General features: G+C 42.3%; 1 protein-coding gene across 1 annotated transcript; it reads left to right on the top strand.

The window, feature by feature from the left end:
• Positions 1-1,572: 1,572 nt before the first annotated feature.
• On the top strand, positions 1,573-24,572 carry TBC1D9B (TBC1 domain family member 9B). Its single transcript, XM_054217001.1, has 22 exons — positions 1,573-1,786; positions 4,064-4,174; positions 7,172-7,290; positions 8,352-8,580; positions 9,214-9,472; positions 10,120-10,327; positions 10,460-10,672; positions 10,832-10,993; positions 11,595-11,745; positions 12,143-12,357; positions 13,106-13,223; positions 13,939-14,224; positions 14,891-15,020; positions 16,129-16,227; positions 17,069-17,137; positions 18,303-18,543; positions 18,863-18,928; positions 19,084-19,155; positions 19,570-19,620; positions 20,695-20,742; positions 21,092-21,198; positions 22,118-24,572. The coding sequence occupies exons 1-22, from the start codon at positions 1,669-1,671 to the stop codon at positions 22,808-22,810; spliced, it is 3,765 nt and encodes a 1,254-aa protein (XP_054072976.1). The 5' UTR covers positions 1,573-1,668; the 3' UTR covers positions 22,811-24,572.
• The last annotated feature ends 422 nt before the right edge of the window (positions 24,573-24,994 follow it).

The raw sequence follows: 24,994 nt of genomic DNA on the forward strand, positions 1-24,994 counted from the left end.
GAGCCTTAAAAGCTCAGCCAGCTAATAAATATTTACCTCACAGTAGTGTACAAAGGCTCCAGCTGGGATTAGGGCGCTGCACTAACACAGAAGATAGATCATCCCAGGGTTAAGGGATTTACAGCCTAAAGAAAACACGGCATTCCCGCCTTCCTGGGAGCTGGGCAATAAGCGCAGGGATGGTAGATGTCAATATTTTCTGCTGTAGTAACACTTTCAGAGTTTGTGGGGGGACTCTCTAATGGTTGTTAAAACAAGGATAGCGATTCACTAAATCACTGGGAAGCTGCTCCGTGGCCAAGAGCTGAGAAGGAACCGCATCTCCCGCTCTCCTTTGCTGCAAAGACTGCCCTTGGAGTTGATCACAAGACCCACGTGGGATCCAGAGCTGCAAAACAAGCATGAAAATGGAGCTGGCTGCCAGGAGGGGGATGCCGGGACCCCCATCCCAGCGTGGGCTGGCTGACGCGGCCGAGATGCTGGTGGTACCCAGTGGGGCGTGTGCTTCACTGCAAAAAGGGGAAAGGAATTCCCGTCTGCCCAAAGGGGAGGGGAAAGCATCGCCAGCCTGGGCAGGAGAGCTGGACGTGTCCCCGGTGTGCCGGGGGCCGTACCCCCTGCAAAGCTGCGCTGGGAGCTCGCTGCCAGTAAATCATGGAATCATAAAATGGTTAGAGTTGGAAGGGACCTTAAAAATCATCTAGTTCCAACCGCCTGCCCTGGGAAGGGACACCTCCCACAAATTACTGCATGTAAAATGGGAGGGAGCATTTAAATAATCTGTGTTTCCGTGGGTCCCACAGGCTGGACAGGAAGATTTTTCATTTGCCTGGTGTAAAGAGAACACAAAGCACTGGGAATGGCTGGAGAACAACTTACTGCAGACTCTCTCCATCTTTGATAACGAAGAAGATATCACAAGAAGAAGATACATGCAAGCGACATGTTTCCCGGAAGGACTTCCAGATCCTGGGAGAGAAATGGGGAGCTGGTGGTAAGAACTTTTTACCCTTGGGAGAGAGAGAGGGAGGGAGCGAGCGAGAGCTCTGTTGTAAAACAACTCTCTGCTCCCTTTTCAGACATACACACGTCCGAAATGTGTACAGTATTGTCAGCATCACGTTACAGACGTAACACTGGGCAAATGTATTTGGGGGGGGGAAGTTTATGAGCAGTAGATGTCAAGGAACAGCCTGCTTAGGATGCTCCTATTAAGTAAAACATAAAACCTTTAAAGCACATTACTGTTGTCAAATTGGAGCTGCCCTGGCAAGGGTCTTTTCAGTCTCTTCAGAGGGACTCTTCAGAGGCTGAGGGCTCAGCGAATGCCTCTGCAGCCCCCAGACACCCAGAGGCAGAGGAGATGAACCCCAACTGCCCACCGAAGCGGTACAGGGAGGCGGCCCTGTCCGCCCTCCGCACCGCGGGGCTCGAACTCGTGACCTCGGCACTGCAGAGCCACGGCCCTCCCTCCCGCGCCACGGCGGTCCCATGGCGCCGCCCCGCTGCCGTGAGGGGGCCGGGGCGCTAGGGGGCGCCGTCTCCGCCGGGCGCCGCCGCCGCCGCGGCCCCGTGACCCGCCGGTGCGGCCCGGCCGCTCGCCCAGCGCCGCCTCCGCGCTCCGGCCGGGCCCGGCGCACCCCCGCCGAGCCGCTCCGAGCCGCCGCGATGTGGCTGGGGCCCGAGGAGGTGCTGCTGGCCGGCGCGCTGTGGGTCACGGAGCGGGCCAACCCCTTCTTCTTGCTCCAGCGCCGGCGGGGACACGGCAAAGGGGGCGGCCTCACGGGTGAGGCGCGGCGGGGCTGAGGGGAGACTCCGGCCGGGCCGCCTCAGGGCCGTGTCCGCCGGGCCCTGCCCTGCCCGGCCCGGGTGGGGTGCTGAGGGTCCCGTCAGGGCGGGGCGGGCGCTGCCCCCCTCGGGACGGCGGCGGCGGCGGGGCCGGAGCTGGGGGGGGCCGGGGGGGCGGTGGCGGTCCGGCCTCCCCAGCCGTGCTGCTGCGGGGGGGGGCGAATAACGGCAAGGGGGGCGGTGGGGTGGTCTTCTTCCCTTGTCAAAAATGGCTTCTTTGTCGTACTCGTGTTGCCTTGAATTACTGAGGTGTTTTCTTTGTTGTTTTTTTTTTTCTTAATGTGTTTTTTCAAGGTTTAGAGGATGAGAGTAAGACGTAGTTTTTAATTAGTTAATATCTATGTAAATTGGGCTGGGGGTGAGGCGGTGTGGGTGCAGCCCGGTGAGAGCCGCCCCTGGGTGCGTGTGCCCGATGGCCGTGTGGGGTGACAGAACTGTGGCCAAGGCACGGTGTCAACAGCAACACAAAATCCCCTCGCTTTTAAAACACCCCATTTGTGTGCAAAACGCATACACAATTAGGTGATTTATATTAGTGAATTATTGACAACCAGTTTCACATGTTATCCCTGTTAACCAAATATGCTAACTACAGAAATGACGCAGCTGATAAACATACTTAGCATATTTCATCTTTTCACAATATTTTAAATTATTTGTATTACTGTGTTTTATATAACGTAACTTACTTGTGTAGTTTTGCAGGTAGGCATGAAATCATATACTGGAATTTCCCAGGTAAAAATGGGAGAAATGAATACCTGGTGCTGTTCTGGAAACATTTAAACTGATCTGTTCTTAAGTGGTTTTAGCTTTGAGCCAGTTTGCTTCTTGAGCGAGTTTAGCCCAGTGAGAGAGTCTTCTTCAGAGCTCCTACGTGTTAAAAGCCACGTGTCCTCCTTAAGGAGCTGTACAACTGCAAGTTGACATTTTAGAGTTAGAATGTAGGTATTCAGCCGAGCTGGAAATGTGTCGAAGTTGCTGTTGTACTGTAGTTCTTAACCATGTCGTGTTACCGGTCCATATGTCAATATTTGACATATTCAGTATTGTTATAGGAAGTATTCAAAATGACTTTTTAATCCATGTTCTGCCTAAAACTGTGCACAAGAAACCTGGAGCCAAACCGAGATCCCACTGTGCTGGATACATACGTATTTGTTTTAAGGATTACCAGATGAGCTTATTATGGATGGCGCTTCTCTTGAAGTGTGCTCAGTGGTATGTTCCTGATCTATTAGTTGCTTTTGGGTAGCCGAGAGAGATAAAGGGAGGAAGTAGTGTGTTTCGTGGTAATGAATAAGATATGGATGAGTTTGCTCAGACTCACCCAAACCATGGGGAGGAGAGCAGGGAATTGAGCCTGGGCCTCCTGAATAGCAAACCAGAGGGGCAATCGTGCTCCTTGTCCAAGTTCTAATGTTAGAAAACTGTTAAGAAAAAATGTTAGAAAATCATGAAGATGTTGCAAAATTAATTTGCGTTAAAGATGCTCATAGTACATTAACTAGAATAGCAGGGCAAAGTACCATCTTAGATATTTATCTAGTAAATAGACTTAATTGAAAAAAAAAATGGATTTGCTTTACAAAGTCTGGTGGCTTGTCAGCATTTATTCTGGAGGTGCCTGCTTTTTTATTTAACATCATATAAAAATAATTTAACTTCTGCGTTATCACATTTTGATTCTCTGCCTTCTTTGTTTAATCAAAGTACTTCTAGAAACATCACTGAAGCCTGTGAATACCAGTTTTTCTAGAGCTGTTTGATTCCATCTTGAATGAGTTTTCCAACCTACTGTTTGCATAGGTGATGCTGAAAGACACAGCGTTGAAAACTCTTCTGTGTTTTAATTTAGTAGGCTTAAAAATCAGTATTAGCAACAGAAACCCCACAGAGGAAAATACATTTGACTTTTATTAGAAAACTCTCCTAGGAAGGCAGAGGATTATAATTAGGTTTAGTAGACATTTAATTGCCATCTAAACTTTATCCATTACCAGTGGGATTGGCTGTAGTTGGTTTATAGGTAATTTGCTTGCGGACACTGGATGTACATCTTCCATTTTCTCAACCGAGTGCCCTTGCTCTTCCATCACAGCGTACATGACAGGAACATCAGCATTTTTCTGTGATGTTGATCCTGTATTTTTGCTTAACCCAATTCTTCATTTTACTATTAAATTGTTTTAATTTCTCTCTCTTTGCCTTCTAGGTCTTCTTGTGGGAACATTAGACGTGGTTTTGGATTCCAGTGCCAGAGTTGCCCCGTACCGTATTCTGCACCAGACTCAGGACTCTCAAGTGTATTGGGCAGTGGCGTGTGGTATGTATTGGTGTGGCTCTTGTCAGAGCCTGGATTTGTGTTACTGTATTGTCTGTTTGGTTCAGATGATCAGTTATCCCGCATAGGAGTATTCTGTGACTGCTCAGGAAACTTTCTAGAGCTTCTGGTGCGGTAGTGGAAGATGCCAGAAATCATAAAACTTCTCAGTGTTGCTTAAACTTAGTTTAGGAACGTAAGGCTCTGCAAAAGCTTCTGTTTCTGCAGATGTTACAAATTTTCCTTTGTCCAAAGTGTATCTGTTTGCATGGTCATAGTGCGGTTGTTCAGAGAATCAAACCGCGATGATAAGATTGCTGTCGGATGATGAGTGTTGTGCCAAAACCTGCTTACCAGGAACACAGTACAAGATGGCAACATGCAAGGTCGTTCAAGGTGCCACTCTTTGGGGAATCTCTTTACTGTCTTGATCCGGGTTATTTTTTTCTGCTATTTCTGGTTTGTAATAGATGCATAGTTATACTATATTTGTAGAATATATTACAGTAATATTTTTTAAAACATAAGAATCCTTGCCCTCTTTTACCTGAGAAGTCTGACTGCTGTAGTGGAATACCACGGTACAGTGTTCTACTATCTGGTGATGAACTTTGATTGAGGCTTTAGGTCCTACTGGCAGCTAAAGAGAAAATACTCACATGTATTTGCTAGACCGACCTTGTTGTAATAAGAATCTTCACTTCTCTCTTTGTGGTTGAGATGTAAAATCTGAGCATGAAGTAATCATTTGCAAAGCCCACAGATGTTGATGTCTTGTTTTCCCTGCTTCCATCGTCTCCCCAGGCAACCAAAACAATATTCTTCCTTGCACAGCTACATAAATTCTGAGAAGAGAGGTTTAGAAACAGAACACAGAAACAGGCACAGAAACTCAGTTACCCTTTTGAGGAAGGAGGATGCAGAGAAGAACAATGACAGAAAAAAAAAAATGTCAGGCCAGAAACTGCACAGAAAAAAAGAAGAATATTTACTGGTCCCATATGGTGCAAATCTGAAATTTTATAGTATGTTGACACGCAATGAATGTGTTATATTTGTACAACTTCAGGAGTGCTGTAGTTGATATCGTCTATATCTCAGTTACTTTTAAGTAACGCAGCATGATAGAGTGAGATGGGCTGTATAACTACCGAATGGAGTTTGATAAATTATTATACTGGAGTAAATATATCGTCTTCATCCAAAGTATTTTTTAATCAAAACTGGTTCTCATTTTAGCGTCAAAGTAAAATACTGGTATTCACTTAAAGTTGTAAAATGTATACGACGCTCTCTATTTGAAAAATGCTTATATTTTATTTACAATTTATCATGTGTAAATACGTGGGCAGCATTCTGGTCATTCGTGTAGCCTCAGCCTTTCAGCACTTTGTTCTTGCAGCTCTCTGTAGGAATTGCAGGATTTTACTCCTTCACGTATGTAATTCTAACGTTGTTCTTAGAAAGATGTCACTTATTGAGGACTGGCTTATTTTAGCAATTTGTCTGCTGTTGCTTGGTGGTGAGAGATGCAGCTCATGAAACAAAACAGAACGCAGACTTTATTCCCCTGCCATTGTTGCTGAACCTGTGGGGTTTTCCCACAACGAAATATCCTATAACTGATAACTCTGTGCCCTTAAAATAAACCATTTTGTGTTACTCAAAATCAGTAATTCTTTAAAAACATTGTCTGATGGCTAGGAGAGATGTCAAATAACCTTATACACAGAGGCAAAAGAAAAAATACTTGTTGTCTAATCCATTGGGCGGTACACACGAACTCAAATTCATAGCTCTGCAGTCCTTTGAGACAAGACAGCTTGCTTGCTTCTAGTTCTTGTTTTCAGGACCTGGAGTTATTTTTGCTTATGAAACCACAGATTAGCTGGTGTTGGATTTTGTGGTTAGGTATCCAGCTACAAATACGTGAAGACTGTTTCATTGCCAAAGCTCTCTCTTGAAAAAGAAAAGTCAGGTAGAGCAATAGCTTCAGGGAATTGCTTGTGTGGTCTGATGCTTTCTTCTGTTCCATCATTAATCACACGGAGGGGTCTAATGTACTCGCAGAGAAATCAAGTAGTGTGAGTCACACTGTTAACATGTTTAGATATCCCACTGCTTTTGTATGAAACTTCAGAAGATAAATTTACTGAAATTTGGCAAAGAGAAACTTACAAGTGTCTTTGATGTGCATTTAAACAGATTTCTTTTTGTCTGCAATTAAGGATGGTTCTTATCTTGTTTGGATTGCTGGTTTTATTTCTTCTGCATTTTTTTCTGTCTACAAGAGTATATAGTGATAGCTGTTGATAGAGAAGATGAAATCTTCTAGTAAACACAAATCTTTGAAATAATTAATGGCAACTAACTAAGGCAACTTTATCTAGAAAAATTCTTTGCATTGGTTACACAGCGAAGCTTATCCTTTATGAACTCTTGTGGACTGTGTGGTTAAAGACAACTAACTGATACGAGTTTTGCTGAGATGTTTTTATTTAAGAAAGCAAAGAACTTTCTGACACGTGACTATTTTGGTTGCTTTTTGTTTTGAAATTGTATGCTCTTTGCCGACCATTGCCCATGGAAAATGGAACCTCTTTGAAGATGTAAAGACTTCAGTTGTTCTGAAATTTCAAGGTTCTCTGAAAGTCCATTATTTTTATTCTAGAATACCAGGAATTAAAAGAGTGCTTCTTGTCTGGAATATAAGAGTGCGTTTTGTCTGTGGTAAAAAGCTGTGTTTGGTGTGCGCTGGCAAATAGGATGATCTCTTGGTAGCGTGCTGATTATCCTTGGTGGCAGTGGAGGCGTTTCATTAGAAACATAATGGTGGTGTACATAAAATATCCTTGACATGTATACAGTTGGTGTGTTTGATTTGTCCTGATCACTGTTGGGTAATTATTAGTTTTCTGCTGTAAAGTTGGAGGAAAAAAAGGACTTATTCTAATTTCTTTTTTCTTTGCTCTTCCCATCATCTTTTACTCCTTCACTTAGGATCATCTCGTAAAGAGATCACAAAGCACTGGGAATGGCTGGAGAACAACTTACTGCAGACTCTCTCCATCTTTGATAATGAAGAAGATATCACCACCTTTGTCAAGGGCAAGATACATGTAAGCAACGTGTTTCCCTGGAGGTCTTCCAGATCCTGAGAAGGAATGGGAAGGTGTCGTTGAGAATTTTTTTACCCTTGGGAGGGAAGGAGCAAGAGCTCCGTTGTAAAACTTCTTTCTGCTCCCTTTTCAGACATACACATGTCCTGAAATGTATACAGTATTGTCGGCATCACATTACAGCCGTAACACTGGGCAAACGTATTTGGGGAGGAAAAAATTTATGAGCAGTAGATGTCAAGGAACAGCCTGCTTAGGATGCTTCTACTAAGTAAAATTTAATACCCCTTTAAAATCCTTGTAAATTATACTTTTGATTCAGAGAGAATGTTAGATGAGGGTTCATCTAGCAACAAATATGGGAGAGAGAATTCTAGTTTGTAAGCAATGTACTTGCCCTGCCACGGTGGTCTAGAAGCCATCTCATCTGGGAAGTAAAACCTCCACTGACTTCTGAGTCAGGTGTCTCTGCTTGTTGTGCAGTTAAAACACTTCAGATTCCCAGCCCACAAATTCTCCAGAGCAGAACTTATAAACACAGTTTTTTTATCGCACAGCAAGAATTTGAGTCTTTTCCAGTACTCGAGTCAGATTCTTTGTATCTTCTCTGTGTGTGTGCGTGTGTGTTTCTGAGAGAGATTGTGGTCATTTGTTTTTCCTTCTGGCCAGTCAAGATCTGACAGACTGCAGAATTCTGCCCTTCCTGGCAGCTGATCTTCTTCCTGTTGAAGAAGCAAGTTTGCAAGGGAAAACAGACTTCAGTTCTCCTACAGGGTCTTCAAACTGTTACCAGGCCAGCCGTGAGAAACTCAGTCACATGTTAAACATGAATGTTTGCTGCATGTGTTCAGGAGTAGATCGCAGATCATGGACTCCCCGATTATCTGAACGCTCTTTCTACATGTCTTTACTGTTTCTCTAACGTGACAGGAGAAATGATAACTGCTATGTCATATTTCTTCTTTCTGTCTTCCGGATTGCTGCTGTGACCTTTTGCTGTATGTCTGTCAGCAGGCATGTTCCCTTCCATTTCTTCTCTCTCTCCTTCCATGTCCTTTTAGGGAATTATTGCTGAAGAGAACAAGAATGAGCAGCCCCAGAGTGAAGAGGATCCAGGTAAATTCAAAGAGGCTGAGCTGAAGATGCGGAAGCAGTTTGGGATGCCCGAGGTGGAGAAGTTGGTCAATTACTATTCCTGCAGCTATTGGAAGGGGCGTGTGCCCAGGCAGGGTTGGCTGTACCTCACCGTCAATCACCTCTGTTTCTACTCCTTCCTGCTGGGCAAAGAGGGTGAGTTATAAGCCAGTTAGTTGCTTTTCTGCCATTTACCATGGTCTTGATGCAATTGATCTTTTGTGTGAATTTTTTTTAAGATGACAGGGTTTTTCCTTTTAGGAGTCCTTTGAGCTCTAGCTCAACGCACAGATCCGTCCTTGCACTCGTTGGCACTTCAGTGATGTTTAAACTGAGTGCCTGAGTCATTTTTCAAAACATTTCTCAAGTGGTACAAGTACACCTGAAGTTTTACTTTAACTGGATTAGGGAATCAAGCAATGTTTTTACTTTGGTCAGTTTTATTTTGAACCACCGCCAGGACCCAGTATTTACACAGCTTGAACTCCTCAGTCGAAAGCTAATTTGCTGGAAAGAAAGAATGAAAACTTGAGTAATTGTAGTTGAAAGCACTTACTGGATGGGAGATGGTCCTTTTTGGAACTGCATTATTTGTAATCTAGTTAATCCCAAAGATTATTTCCAAGTATTTTTGAAGAACCCAGTAAAGTATGAAGAAAAGAATTGTCCATGTGTAAAAGGGAAAAATGCTGCTACACTGAGAGCTTACTTGCTGCTTGAGCTTCATTTCTGATTGTTTGGTTTTTTTGCCTGGAATTGTGATAGTAGTTTTTTTGAACTTTTTTTCAGTTACACTGGTGATCCAGTGGGTGGATGTAACCCAGCTAGAAAAAAATGCTACACTGCTGTTCCCTGAGTGCATTAAAGTAAGCACAAGGGACAACGAACTTTATTTTTCCATGTTTCTCAACATCAACGAGACATTCAAGCTGATGGAGCAGTTGGCTAATATTGCTATGCGGCAGCTGTTGGATAATGAGAGCTTCCTACAGGACAAGTCCCTCCCAAAGCCCAGGAAGCCTCTTAAGAACATCTCTGCATTAAAAAGGTATATGTTTCCAGCAGTGAGAAGAGAGGTCAGATAACAGGGGATTGTAGTAATAAATCTGCATTACTGTGTAGCTCCCAGGTGCCACTGGGGTTTTCTCATGCTAGGGGCTGCATCACTTATTGTAGTCATTAGCCCTCTGCCTGTTCTTTTTTTTTTTTTTTCCGTCCCAAATTCACACGTGCAGAATTCACACACACCCTCATGTCTAGGCACTGTCAGAAAGAATTTTCAACTAGAAACTGTTGAAAATCCTGTTCAAAAAAAAAAAATGTGAAAGAAGAAAATTACATTAGCCCCTTAGTCGGAAATTGAATATTTATAAAAAGTAATATACATTTGTATTTTAATAAATCCTCCCACTGGGGACTGTTCTCTGCAGTTTCAGAATCTAATGTAACATTTAAGTTTCGCAGATGCACTAGTATATTTTATCTTGTATTGCAGGACATACCTTTTCAGTGAAGCATGTCTGAAGGATGAAAGAGAAGTCAGATAAGGGGTGGCATCTCAGTTAGAGAAATGAATACTAAGAATACACAGCACAATCTGAAGGTTGTGATTGGAACGAACACTTAACACTAGTGTTTCAGTGGGTTTTTCAAGTGAGAAAAAATGTCTGGGAACTACTCTTTACTTTTCCCCAGAGACCTGGATGCTCGAGCCAAAAATGAGTGCTACCGTGCCACTTTCCGGTTGCCCAAGGATGAATGCCTGGATGGACATACAGACTGTACCTTGTGGACACCATTCAACAAGATGCATATTCCTGGCCAGATGTTTGTTTCCAACAATTACATCTGTTTTGCCAGCAAGGCAGAGGAGGCCTGTCATCTCATCATTCCTCTCAGGGAGGTAGGGACTTCTCAGATGAATATTAAGACTACAGGCCTTTCCTGTCTTTTGTGTGCTTCTAGCTTTTGTGCAGTGCTTTATAGATAATGGAAAATCTGCTAGGTCCAAACGCCCCTTATCTTTGTCTTCTAGGTGACAATAGTTGAGAAAGCAGATAGTTCCAGTGTCTTGCCCAGCCCTCTGTCCATCAGCACTAAAAGTAAAATGACTTTCTTCTTTGCCAATCTGAAAGACCGAGATTTCTTGGTACAGAGAATCTCTGACTTCTTGCAGAGAACGCCGTCCAAGAAACCATGCAGCAGCGACAGGGAATGGAAGTGGAATTTGGCTGATCCTGGTTGCGAGGTACTAAGGGAATAGCTGTGAGGAGCGTTTGTCAACTTTCCAGAGTCATGCTCCTTACAGTGTGTTGTGTTTGTTACCAGCAAATGATGTCTCTTTGTTAGACAGTTAGCAGAGGACAGAGGCTGCCTGACCTCAGATGCTTTATCTTCTGTTGTTCAGGAGGTTCCAGAGTTGCCTTCCAGCAGCCCGCTTGCAGTTAGCCCCACGTCTGCTCTCAGCAATCGACCTGTCAGCTTCTGTGCCGGGGAGGTGCCAACAGCCTCCCAGGGACTACTCAAACTCTTCAGAAGAAATTCCGAGGAGCTCTTGGGACCCAAAGGGGTGAATAATATTTTAACTCCAAACAATTAACTCTAAATTGTTTGCAGTAGGCTGTAGATTTCCTGTACACTCTAAGACTGAAAATGCATTTTATCCCTGGTCAGTCCTGCAGTATCACTGCTGTGTTAGTCACAATGATAGTGCTGCATAGATGTAGCCTGACTGTCAGCTTGCTTTATCAGTACTGAGATACCCGAGATACTCGACTGGAGGCTGAGTAATTAGCGTTTCTGTGCTTCTGGGATGTAAATTTGTGTCTGTGAAGAACTACTTTTCTTCAGATCAAAAAAGCAGAGAACTGGTATTTCTGCTTGCTAGTTAATTGTCTTAGACCATGGTTCTACTTGCATTTATGTCGGGATTTGCAAGGTGTAATGCCATTGCACAGCCCACGTTAGCGTCGTAAAGACTTAACTTTAAGCAAGGTCAGAACTGAATCAAAACAGTGTAGATTAGCACACACCCTTTTATTCAGCAGGAAGAAGAAAGGCTTTAAATGTCACAATGCATTTCTCTCATGAAGTATAGGCCTGAAATTACTTGTCCTACAAACATGAAAATGCATTAATCTCCTAAAACGGCCATATTTGTTCCTGTGAAGGCAAAGGAGAAGATGAAGGAAGAGTCTTGGAACATTCATTTCTTTGAATATGGGCGAGGGATGTGTATGTATCGCACTGCCAAGACTAGGGAGCTCGTGCAAAAGGGAATCCCAGAGAACCTTCGTGGAGAGCTGTGGCTCCTTTTTTCAGGTAGGAGGTTGTGCTGGAAACTTTGACAGCTAGCAGGAATAAGTTTTCTGCACATGTCAAAGGAAAAGCTCATTTCAGAATAAATTAGTCACAAGTTAACTCCACCTGAATGATACTTCATAGTGTTTTTGCCAAAAATGCAGTGATCGCATTCCTGAGATTACTTTCTTTATGAGCCTAGTAGCACTTTGGCCTCCTTTGTCTGCATTTCAGTGTTGGGACTGAAATTAGACTCTAACATGATGATTTTGCAATGAATTTATTATTAAACTTTCATATCTATTTGTAGTTGATGAGTTCATGTAGCACTTCCTGGCTGCCTCTTTTTTGAAACTGTGGGCATAAAATCTGTATTCCAAAGCTCGAGAGGTGAAGCAGTATTTGTTTGTCGTTACAGGGGCTTGGAATGAGATGGTGACTCATCCTGGTTACTATGCAGATCTTGTGGAAAAGTCAATGGGAAAGTACAATCTTGCTACAGAGGAGATTGAGAGAGATCTGCACCGTTCTATGCCAGAACATCCTGCCTTCCAGAATGAGCTGGGAATTGCTGCCCTCCGCAGAGTCTTAACAGCTTATGCATTCAGAAATCCAACAATTGGGTACTGTCAGGTAAGCAAGAAGTCTTGCTAAGACTTGTTAGTCCTACACGGTGACCATGATTGACTTGGACTTTTTCTGCAGTTTTTTGTTCGGTTTCAGACTTTTCCTTCATGCTGTCAGTGTGGTGGTATGAGAGTAGGAAAGAAGTGGTAATGTTGCAAGATCTCTTAAGTGTCCTTTGGATACAGCATTTAAATAGAATTTGCACATTTCTCTTAGGTGTAATGACAGTCTTTTACTAGTTTTCCAGCTAGAGCTTCCCCTAGTTCAGCAAAAACATCTGGTTTCGTTAAAAAGAGCAATCGAATCAAGTAAGAGATGATGCTCATGGGCAGTATATTGAAGACGAAGCCAGTTGCTGGTTTGCAAAACAACTCAGTGGAAAATTCACTTTCGTTCTGTGTATTGCTCTGGTATTAGAGGTTCTCATTATGTTCTCTCACGACCAAATTATTACAAAGCTTTTTATGAAAACTTTGAAAATTATACTTAGTCACATTGAATAACAAAAGCGCTTGACAAAAAGTAGTTATATTATTTGCTGCCTCACAAACAGAGGAACTGAAACAGGAAGGTAAATTGGCTCAAGGTCATCTACTGACTCAGATACCAGTAAAAGCTGGAATTAGATGGGACCCTTAGTGACAGTTCTGCTGTATTTACACTTTTTAAGTTTAGCTGGTCTGTAATGACAGCTTTCATGAACATCTTCATGTTTCTCTTGTATATCTGCATATTTAATTCCGCCGGCTCGTAGGCCATGAACATTGTTACATCAGTACTGTTGCTATACTGCAATGAGGAAGAGGCTTTCTGGCTCCTGGTGGCTTTATGTGAGCGGATGTTGCCAGATTACTACAACACAAGAGTAGTGGGTGAGTCTTTGTCAAATTCATGCTGGAGCCTGAATTTTCAGCTACAGTTGCACCAGCATCTCCCAGGAATATTTTGTTGTTCAGAATGAATTAAATGTGATGTATTTTAAAGATGATGAAGCACAACCCTGTTCCCTTTAAAGTTGCAGGTGTGTGATGGAGACATAGGAAGAGACACTACAGGCTGCCAAGGTAGTAGTGCTACCTTGTAGTGACAAGGAAGATGAAGTCACTAAAAATTGGTAGCAGGAGGGACCGTTAGCAGTAAGGAGACATATCTAGAAGAAAATTATTGGGGGTTTTTTTGCCCATCTGAATGATGTAATAGATCTTTGGAATAGGCTTCCAGGAAAGGTTAGTGAAAGCACCGCTTCATGGGCTTTTAAAGTTGATCTGTATAAAGAGTATAGTTTGATGTAAATACTATAATATCAGTAATCTTCCACCCCTCCTTTCAGGGAAAACGCGTAGATCAATGAGAGATTCTGTTGATGCATGCTCTGCAATATAGGAATAGTCTCTATCTAAATATGTTGCTTTTCTTGAGAACAGGGAACAAATGTAAATAAATGCATTAATTTTAGTTTTGATGTTGAGAGGCTTACATGAAATCAGAGTGAATTCATGCTATTTTGTTTAATAATTTATTAGTTTGACTATGGTACCGTGATACCACCAATTTGAGTTCTACTGTTGTTTTTATTGGTTTTCCCAGGTGCATTGGTGGACCAAGGCATCTTTGAAGAACTTACACGAGAATATCTTCCACAGCTGTCAGAAAAGATGCAGGACCTGGGAGTGATTTCCACCATATCCCTTTCCTGGTTCCTCACTCTCTTTCTCAGTGTCATGCCCTTTGAGAGTGCTGTGGTCATTGTCGACTGTTTTTTCTACGAGGGAATCAAGTTTATCTTGCAGGTGTCATTGGCCATACTTGATGCCAACATGGAGAAGTTGTTACAGTGCTGTGATGAAGGTGAAGCCATGACTATTCTGGGCAGGTACCATTCATTGTTCTTACTTATAACTGAATAGTAACGGTACCCTTTTAGTCATCATCTCTTCTACCTAATTCCATTACATAGCAGGTCACAGATAACACTGTAGGACCCAACTTGTGCTCCAGAGAGGTTTGCTACTGCGTTTAGCAACAGCTGAATTAATTTTTGTCTCAAGTACAGAGAAATCCCATATTTCTGGAATTGTTTGCCTTGCAGCATAATGCACTCCTCCTCCTCAGTTTGAATTTTAACTATGAAGGGTTGTTTATCTGAAATTCACAGAAGAATTCTGATTTGCTATTAAGAATAGACCCTGGCAGGAATCACCTTCTAGAAACACAAAACTTTATCAGCCAGATATCTCCCAAGTCTGGTAAATGTAAGATGTTCTTGTTTGAAATGTGAATCTCTTCTGTGTGCAGCAAGATCTTCAGCTTACTACTAGAAGCCCATTTTAAAAAGAGCAGATACCCCAAAAATAGGTTTTAAATCAACTTTACCTCAGGTACATTGAGGGTAGCATTGCGGGTTAGCTGGGAAAAATTAAATTTTCCTACATGTTTAGATTAATGATACTAGCAGTTGGGAATTGTATGTTTAGGATATTACTTCTTTTCCTGGACACTAATCCTGGAGTCTTGCATCTGTTCTGTTTTTTCCCAACAGATATTTGGACAATGTAGTTAACAGACAGAGCGTCTCTCCCCCTATTCCCCACTTGCACGCCTTATTGACGAGTGGAGATGACCCGCCACTTGAAATTGACATCTTTGAACTCATCAAAACATCCTATGAGGTAAGGCTCTGGCTTAGTTTTTGCCCAAGAGGTTTTTCCTCTACTAACGTCCAGTTTTATACTTTGTGCAGCCAGAATTCTAACAGTGTTCATAGCTTGAGGTGCTCAAGGAGTGCAGGCCTAAGCCATTAATCCTCCTCTTTGGTACGAATAGAGCCTAACGCTATTGTGGATTACAAAGGCTCCCCCCGACTCTAATGGAGACTAAAACAAAGACCGCAAATAAGTAAAAATTACAGACCAGAGATTTCCTCCTACTTTGCCAAAAAAGTCCCCATTCTTACTTGTATGTGACGATTGTCAGTGATAGGGAGTTGGGGAAGAAAATTCAGGGTAAAAATTGTGAGGTATGCTGCAGAAACATGGAAGTATCTCAGTCCATGGACACAGGAATCCTATTCTGGGATCCATGTTATAGTAATAGGAAAATGACTCAAGAACGGTGCCAGTGCTTTTGAAATACCTCTACACGGGTGGAGGTGTACCTCATTATTCATACTGAGAACAAACTCATAAGAAATTTGTTTCTGAATGATGGAGAGAACGCAGGCAAGAGAGCCGGTGTTTGACGGTTCTGTGCTACACTGTGGTAAATGTGGATTCATTTCCCTTTTTAAGGGAAATGTTCTTCATCCTGTCTTCTTCCAGCTGCTTACGGTCAGGCAGATATCATTTTGCTGGGTATTTTGTTTGTTTCTTCAAATCTGCCGTCTCTGTTCTCGGTTTCTTTTATAAAAGAGTCTCGCCAAATTCATCTTACTTGTCTGACCTAGTCAGGAGAAAAGCCTGTTAACTTTGGTGTTTGTAGCTGAATCTCATATGGGTCCTATTAAAAAACAGGGCTGGAAGGAATGACAACCTGTCTGTTCTCTTACATCTGCCACAGTACAGGATCTGTCAGTCCTGACAGATGCTTTTTCAGCTGTTCTTTAGAAACCTCTGATGTTGGATTTCTCATGAATTCTGGACGACTGCTTTTTCAGGACAGGGCTGAATGGGCAATAGACCTCAAGTTCTTTCTCATCTTTTTGCTGCTGGTAAAGGGCTTCTAGGGTTTTTTTTCTTTCTTTAGAGATGATGTTGACCTGGTCTGCTTCCTTTCTTGTAGAAATTTAGCAGTTTGAAGGCAGATGACATTGAACAAATGCGTTTTAAACAAAGGCTGAAAGTGATCCAGTCTCTGGAGGATACAGCCAAGAAGAGTGTGGTATGTGACTCCCAGATTGAATGAGCTACCAAATGGCATATTAATGGAAAGTGTTTTGCCATGAGCATCTGGAAGGTTTGCGCTGTAGCAGACACAGTTTTAAGTGACTTAAAGAATTGCAGTTCATGTGAAAAATGGATTTACTGACCGGAATAACGGATTTTCAGTTTTCTTCTTCACATGGTTCTAGTTAATCTAATAAAATGGATTGAAGTGCTAGGGCATGATTGAATGAGATACGTGGCATGGAGAGAGATAAAAACCACTTGTAGGCCTTGTAGCAGTCTCCACTGCCTAGTGCTGTCTGTTCTACTGCTTGCCTGGAATCTTTGAGAAAAGCTAGCTAGCAGATCATTATTTTCCTGCCATTTAGAGAGTATGCTAGCGCATTAGGGAATTCTACAGAAGGGTTCATGGCCAAAGGGAAGTATCCATATCTATTGCAATTATCTCCTGTGTCATAGGTGGAGAACCTCATCTACATGTTTCTTCCACTGTTGTTTTTCAATGCATCTGAGTCAAACATCTGAAGATAAAAACAAGAGGGAGGGTCAACACAGTCTGCACAGTCAGATCTGCACAAACAGGAAATAAGTGCAGCAATTTTTTCTAGCTGCTCAAAATGTCAGCAGGTTCTGCTTGACCAGAAACTTGTCCTCCTGACCTGTAATCCATAGCAATGGGAAGTATTAGAATGGTTGTGTTTTCCTTCCCATCCTGTGTCATATCTCCTTGCACTTGTTTTCTTTTCTTCTGTGTTTAACAGATTTTTTCAGTGAGTCTTATTTGATTATTCTAGCTTTGGAATTAATTATTCACTCTCTTTTCTCCCTAACTATAGGTCCGAGCTGTGTCTAGTGACATTGGTTTCTCTATTGAAGAACTAGAAGAGCTGTATGTAGTGTTCAAGGTAAGAAGCTAGAGCGAGGAAGAATATGTTCTGACACTGAGAGAACAAATATCCAAATAAGTTGAAAGGGAAGCAATGACTTTGCTTTGATTCTTAATCCAACCTATCAGAAACAGATGTGGCATTTTGTTATACATGGTTATAGGTGGTGCCAGTGAGACTGGCCCTATTACTATCCTATTGATTTTATTTTTTTTTCAAAGATGGCCAAAACATGTTCACAGTATCTGAATGATATTTATTCAGAAAGAGATTGTGGAATCAATGGACAGGAATGTCATATAGCACTTAGAACAGGGAGCTGGGATTGACTGTACTTCAGTTTTTCTTCTCAAGTTTGCCATTGATATGCTCTGTAATTATGACACAATTACTTAAGTGCTTTGCCTCCATTTGTCAATGTGTGTGTTTTGAAGAGTGATATTACCCAACTGCGTTTACCAAGTGCAGTAAGAACAGAGGCAGCAATCCCAGCTGTTTAAACTACTTTGTTAGAGAAAAAGAAAAACAGATTCCAGATCATTTCCTCATGACTGAATTGACCTCTTTGTCACACTGTGATGAAATTACTAAAGCTAGACAATTTTCCTTCCCAGAAATTACCTAATAATAAGGTCCCAGTTTGTATCAGACGTTTTTGTTGTTAGCCCCTTAGTCAACAGTTTCACTACTTGTGTTGTTTCATTTAGTTTTATTTCTGACACCCATGGTTATAAAGTTCTTTATATGTAGTACCTCAGTCTTCTGTACTGAGAAATATTGACAATGAGTTTTGCAAATCAATATTGACAATCAGTTTTGCAAACTGAGTGCAAACTCGGTTGCACTGTGCTGTAGACTACAAAAGAGAGGCTTAGTTCTAAAACCTGCATGTTCCCTTTGCAGTAAAGCCTGAGTGTCATTTTATTCAAATCTGAAATCATGTTTTTTGTATTTTTCATTTAAAATTGTTCTTTGTGCTTTTTGTGAAATCCCTGTCTCTTCCTTCATTTCATATTGTTTTGTAGTGAAGTAACGCTAGGAATAACGGGGGAGATAAACAGTGTGTCCTGAAATGTCTCTTCTCTGCTTGCTCAATGCTACCCTTGGGCGATAACAAAGTCTCCATTCCCGTGGGTTGTTGTAGAGTACTATAAGCTGACCTATTAATCTTTTCCCTCCAAAGGCAAAGTATCTGATGAGCTGTTACTGGGGAAACAATCGTGCTGCAGCTGCCCGCCGAGATCAGAGTTTACCTTACCTGGAGCAGTATCGCATAGACATGGAGCAGTTCAAAGAGCTGTTCATCAGTTTGACCCCCTGGTCCTGTGGTGCACATACGCCTGTGCTGGCAGGGCGTTTGTTCCGGCTTCTGGATGAGAACAGGGATTCTCTCATTAACTTCAAGGAGTTTGTGACAGGGATGAGTAAGTGGTGTTTTTGGAAATGATGGAATATTGCAAAAAATGTTTCTGTCCTTTTCAAATCAGAGAACTAAAAGGAGATAGCGATGTTTGCAGTATCACAAGCGGCCTTTTTGCTGCTACAAAGTCTCCCGTTTTGGGAAACGAGGTAGCAAACCAACAAGGTACAGCTTTGCTGTAGATTTCTTTACTGCTTCTGCACAGGGCTTTGTGCAGTTAGCGTTTTCTCATTGCATGTGAACTCATACTGTTTTGAGCCTGTGAGCAGGTGATTCTTTATCCTAATTGCTATTTTCTAACTGTTTGGGTTTTTTTTCTTCAGGTGGAATGTACCATGGTGACCTCACTGAAAAACTCAAAGTACTTTACAAACTGCATCTGCCTCCTGGTGAGTGATTGCTTTCATATATTGCTACTATTGAGTATGGTCTGTTCTAACATGCAATTGAAAAAGGGATGGCTCATGAATTTCACTAATGAAGTGAGTGATACTGCTGTTCAGTTAGCTCAGAGAGCTTAACATTTCCTTTTCTGTAAATATAGCTCTGAATCCAGAGGAGGCAGAGTCTGCTTTGGAGGCCACGAGTTATTTCACAGAGGATGTTACAACAGAAGGTAATACAACACTGCTGCCTTTAACCTCTCAGCTTAGGCGGGAGTTCCAGCACAAACACATGTGCTGTGAATAGTGATTTTTTTGCAAGGCATGGTCTCGTGGTGACAGTATGTTAAGATTGCCAGTGTGTTTGAGTTCACTGTCTTTGCTGCATGGTGGGGAAAGAAGTCCAGAGCTTAAACTGCTCAGCGCCCATTTCATGCAGGACCCCTCTGAAGCACAGTTACAGACTGCTGAGGAGGAGCGGTGTGCTTTTACCAGCCCCTGTCTCCCACCATGATTTAGGTTTTTCATGCAAGTCTCATTGTCTCTCTTCTTGTTTTTGTTTCCTCTTCTGTGTCTGTCTATGTCTGGCCTTTTCTTCTGTTTAATCTGGGATATTGTCCCCTCAACCCCTTTTTCTGCTGCTCAAGTATCTCCTTTTGTCTCAGAGCTGGATTTCTGCCTGCACTGTGAGTCTCAAGGTCAGTCCATGGATTATGTGCATGCATTGAGCATGGCTGTAATGCTGATATCATCTGCCAGCACCAGTGTGCGGTTTTAAATACCCTCAAGTTGTTGCTGCTCCTCCTCTCTCATAGCACTTTATTCATAGTGGGAGTGTCACAGGTAGTTAGGTATCTTTTGGTATAGTCTACCTACTGAGTTTCAACCTTGGTCAAAATAGGTTTTGTCTAGCTTCTTGCAGCGGAGTTTATCTCACCCTAGAAGCTGGCAGGGGAAAATATGGTTAGAGTAGAGGGTGGGGGGTACTAGGCTTGCTGGCCTGGGTAGATGATACCTGTGCCTCCTCCATAGCCTTCTAATTTAAGGAATAAGGATGCATGCCATTGAATGGTAAATCTGCTAGTAGGCTAATTTACTGTATTTCTTAAACGATAATTTTAGAGATTGTCAAATAGGAGGTCAAAGTATGTCATTTATGCTAAATGTTTACCAGAACATAATAATGCTCCAAAAAAAAAAACGCGAGTAGGTAGTTGTGCTGTTTGGTGCTAGATGGCTGACTTAACAGTCTGAGTTGAGCCAAGATTCCTTATAAAATGTAGCGACAATATAGGGAACCAGAAGGGAAGTTCATGAAGTCAGATTCTGCAAATTACTCCTGAAGTGTCAGTTCAGTCAGTGAATAATGGTGAGTGTAGATATTAGTCACATAAGTGCTCAGTGGTGGTTTGGTTTTTTTCCATTCATTTTCTTGCCTTGGATAACTGACTTCTTTGTCTTTAAGCCGTCGCATTGCTTAGCTGTCTTTCATATCTGTGTTTCGCCCTTTCTTTTAAGAGTTCCACTCTCTACCTCGGCTCTTCAACCCACTTCTTCAGTGTGGCTTTTTATCCAGTTCATCCCATTAGCCTCTTGCTTCCATCCTGTTCTGTTCACTCCTCCAAACATGATGTGGGAGTGTGAGATCTAACTTCTATTAAATATCTTCTTGTATGATTTTAATTTGTATATGAGTTGTCTTATGTTCTTCCTGTGTTGTATTGCTGAAAATCAGCTATTAATCATTCTTTTATAATTCCATATATTTTTAGAAACCCAAGAAGATAAAGGAAGGAGAAATGAGAACGGTCCAGAAAAAGGTAATTTTGTCACAAGTAAAGTGGGATGCAAGCCAGGAAATTCTCTTATGCCTTACTGCTCTGACTCTTTTACATACCAAGATCATAACATTTTTAAGTCATGTTTGGTAAGTTGTCAACTCATAGTTTTCATTTATGAGCAGTCAAGCCGATGCAGCAGTGTTAAAATTTTTGTTCTAGTGAGCTGGATCAGATAAACCAGCAGAAAACAATGCAGCTTTCCTGGTAGATATTTTCCTGAACTGTCAATAAAACCTGCTTCCAGCACGATTTTTGCTGGCACAGCATTCACTTTTTAAGTCTGAAACCATTAACCACCTGACAATAGCGGCTTGGTCTTGCGTTACAGAGGAGAAAGGTACCAGTCCACAGGACTACAGATACTACCTAAGAATGTGGGCCAAGGAAAAAGAGGCCAAGAAAGAAACCATTAAAGATCTCCCCAAAATGAGCCAGGTAAGAAGCGAATGTGAAGGTTTCCAGTTAGATGACTGACAGCTCAGTGAGGAATTTGGCAGTACGCGCAGCCATTTTGCCGCATACTGAGTCCGTGCCTGTGGGTTGCCCTGCTGTTCTGGTCTGGTGAGCTTTGGAAGCCTCTAATTCCACATGTTTGTGCTGAATTCCTCAGTGGATGTGGACAAACTACTTTGTGTCCACCAATCAAATATATTTGATTCTCTCTGCCTCCCAGGCCAATTTCTCCGATAAAAACTGCGATCTATGTTTTCCCTCCAGAGCAGTATGTTTCAAATGTGCCACCAGTCATACAAACTTGTTTGGCCTTTTTGGTTTTGCATTGCCTCAAGTTACAGCTGGAGAGTGAAGTATGTGGTTACAGGAAAGAGAGTCTGATGACTGGTGTGATCTTTTCTGTCTCTAATTTCCTTGATGCGTGCTGCTTAAACCAGTTCAGAAATGCTTAAAAGCTGACCACAAAAGAGTAACAGGACAGAAGTAAAACTTCAGGTTTTCTCAGATGTGAATATGTGAGTACTTTGTTCATCTGTCAGCAAAAACCCTACCACTATTAAATTGCTAGCCGTGTCTGAATTTAACCCCTACAGCAGAGAGAGAAGAGTTTTTTCCTGCACTGGGCTGTTCTGAATCACTACAATAAGTTGCCACTTATTTGGTGGGGAGGCAGATAAACAAGGAGTCAGTCAAGATGGTGCATGTTGCTTCATCTCGAGGAGTGTGTGGATGACACTTAGTCATATGGTTCTGTTTTAGGCAGTCCTGCAAGGAGCAGGGAGTTGGACTCGGTGATCCTTATGGGTCCCTTCCAACTTGAGATATTCTGTGATTCTGTCATCTGCCACTGTCGACTTTTTTCAGCCTGAAGTATGATTTTTTTGGTCTTTGTCGTTTAAAGGAACAATTCATAGAGTTGTGCAAGACCCTTTACAACATGTTTAGCGAGGACCCGGTGGAGCAAGAGCTGTACCATGCAATTGCCACTGTAGCCAGTCTCCTTCTGCGAATTGGGGAGGTTGGGAAAAAATTCTCCAACAGGCCCATGAGGAAGTCTGAGGACTGCAAAGGAAACAACACCCAAGATCCTGTGAGTGAAGAGGAGTCACCAACATCTGAACAGAGTCAGAATTCAGCAGTGGAGCAACAACCCCAAGCTGACCATGAGGACAAAACCTGCGGAGATGCTCAGCCTGAAAAAACACAGCAGGAGAACCAAACTCTAGGAGAGGGGTCAGGGGAAGGACAAGGCTCTCCTTTACAGCTGCTATCAGATGATGAAACCAAAGATGATATGTCCATGTCTTCCTACTCCATGGTCAGCACAGGCTCCCTGCAGTGTGAAGACATTGCAGATGACACGGTCCTGGTTGGTTGCGAAGGCAGTAGCTCAGCTGCCAGGTACGGCAGTACCATTGATACTGACTGGTCTATCTCCTTTGAGCAGATCTTAGCGTCCATGCTGACGGAAACAGCCCTTGTAAACTACTTTGAGAAAAAAGTCAACATTCTGCAAAAGATCAAAGATCAGAAGAAGGTAGAGAGGCAGTTCAGTTCATCCAGCGACTATGAACTTTCCTCCGTGTCAGGGTGAACTCAAGAAAGCAGGAATTGTCTTTGGGAGATAAAACAGGGAGATAATGCGGCAGATGGCAGGATGGTTTGGTATTTTGTGTTTGGGGTATTTTTGTGTTTAATCAGAGACCAGTAACTACACAATTACAATAGATTCCAGTCGATAAGGGGCTTCTGACAGTGACTGTTTTGTGTAGGTGCTGCTTTGGCTACTCTGGCTGACAGAATTAGATTTACATTCTCAAGAGCCATTAGAACCTAATAGCCCCTGACATATAGAATTACCACCATAAATTATGCATGTCTGCCTTTTGCTGTCTTTTATTTTAATGAAGTTTTATTTCAGACAGTAACTGCTCCTTGCCTGCCCTTGTTTGCTGTAGGTTCCTGGGTAACTTGCACAGCAGATGCAGCCTGGCTTGAAACCACGTTCTGCCAGTCCGAGAGCTAATGCAGTGTAGTCAAGTGCTATAGGACTCTGACCTATAAATAGTCTTGTGAGTTCTTCAGTGCTGTTCTGTGACTCAGCAGCTATAACGCAATCGTGCCCCACTGCTCCCCGCACCCTAAGGTCTAAACACAGACATTTCTCAGATTCGCAGGTTTCTTTCAGATGTGATTTGGCATTTCCATAGTGTTATGACCACCTTTTTTTTTCTCCTTCAGCATTCAGGAGTTTTCAGACAAACCTGGTTTTCTAGCATTTGTTTTTCTAATCCTTTGAAAGCCATTGTTTTTCTTTGGTCTGGGAAGCCACGAGCTCCTTGACTTCAGTGCAGAGGTAGTATTAAGTCAATCAGTGGGCTCATGACCGTTATAATGAGGGAATGTGCTCCTAAATTAGAACTCGGTGAATCAGCCTTAGTGTTACAGGACAGTGGCACACTGGTCTGCTGGACTCTCCCTGTTGGTACATAAAATATTCATTGTTTCATGCTGATTCTCTGTTCTCACTAGCTAGCGATGGGTCCAATTTTCAGGAAGACCCCTAAGAACCCTCGATCAGTCAGCCCCCGCCAACGCTTGCGGCGGGAAGTTGTGCAGGAGTGTTGTGCCACCTGCAGCTGCCCAGTGTGTCCTTTTGGAACATCTTTTGTACAAAGAGTCTAGCCATGGATGTGCTCTTAGAAACTACTGCACATCAAAGGGCATTGATACCTAAAGAGGGAGAACACAAAGCAGTGTGGCCCTCTGCCACCAGCCCGTTACAGGAAACCTCAAATACTAGATCTCTTTCCAGTTAGAGATGAAATAACTGGGAGACTGAGTGACTGCTCTTTTAAATCAATGAAAACCAGAAGAAACTAAGAGTTAGCCTTCTGGTAGTAGGGCCTGCGCTCCGAGGAAGGAAAATTAATGCTGTTCCTACAGATAAATTCATCTCAGTACACAGGCATCTCTGGAGCGAGAGATGCTGCTGCTCGGTGAGAGCAGACCCTGCACTGAAGGCAAAGGTTTGCAACAGCTTTTGGCTGGAATTGGGATTATAAAGGGTGGGAAGGACACATTGGGTTGGATGTTCCCATTTAACACTAATTGGTGTGCTACTCAGTGTTAATTCCTCCTTGTGACATTCTCTGTATGTATTCACAGCTGGTACATATTTCTTATTTCTCTGCCTCCTCTGTCCTGTATCATTGGAGAGCAGCCATTAGTAAAACTGCTTTTACTAATTATTCAGTAATTTATTGTAATTTTTTTAAAGTACAAATAATACATGTGATTTTACACTGTCTGTCTGTCTTATCTGTCATGTACTCAATAAATGAACCAGAATCCTATAGGCTACCTTGACTGCCTTTTTCTTATGGAATATTGCTTGTTCTTTGTCCATGGCAGTTACCTGCAAGAGCAAATGTGGTGTGACTGGAGTCTGACTTTTTTTTTCTTTTGCCCTTTTTTTCTTTTGCCCTTTTTTTCTTTTGCCCTTTTTTTCTTTTGCCCTTTTTTTCTTTTGCCCTTTTTTTCTTTTGCCCTTTTTACTTTCTTTTATTCCCTTTTCCCCCTATTTTCTTTTCCTTTTACCCCCTATTTTTCCTTTCTTTTGCTTTTCCTTTCTTTTGCTTTTCCTTTCTTTTGCTTTTCCTTTCTTTTGCTTTTCCTTTCTTTTGCTTTTCCTTTCTTTTGCTTTTCCTTTCTTTTGCTTTTCCTTTCTTTTGCTTTTCCTTTCTTTTGCTTTTCCTTTCTTTTGCTTTTCCTTTCT

Source organism: Rissa tridactyla, chromosome 11 (genome assembly GCF_028500815.1).
Source record: "Rissa tridactyla isolate bRisTri1 chromosome 11, bRisTri1.patW.cur.20221130, whole genome shotgun sequence".
NCBI lineage: Eukaryota > Metazoa > Chordata > Aves > Charadriiformes > Laridae > Rissa > Rissa tridactyla.

Bases quoted from the DNA above. Each gene is read 5' to 3' on its own strand.
- TBC1D9B (XM_054217001.1), top strand. From the start codon at position 1,669: ATGTGGCTGGGGCCCGAGGAGGTGCTGCTGGCCGGCGCGCTGTGGGTC. The intron at 16,228-17,068 runs GTATGTGACTCC...CCCTAACTATAG, and splicing joins ATACAGCCAAGAAGAGTGTG to GTCCGAGCTGTGTCTAGTGA. The intron at 17,138-18,302 runs GTAAGAAGCTAG...TTCCCTCCAAAG, and splicing joins AGCTGTATGTAGTGTTCAAG to GCAAAGTATCTGATGAGCTG.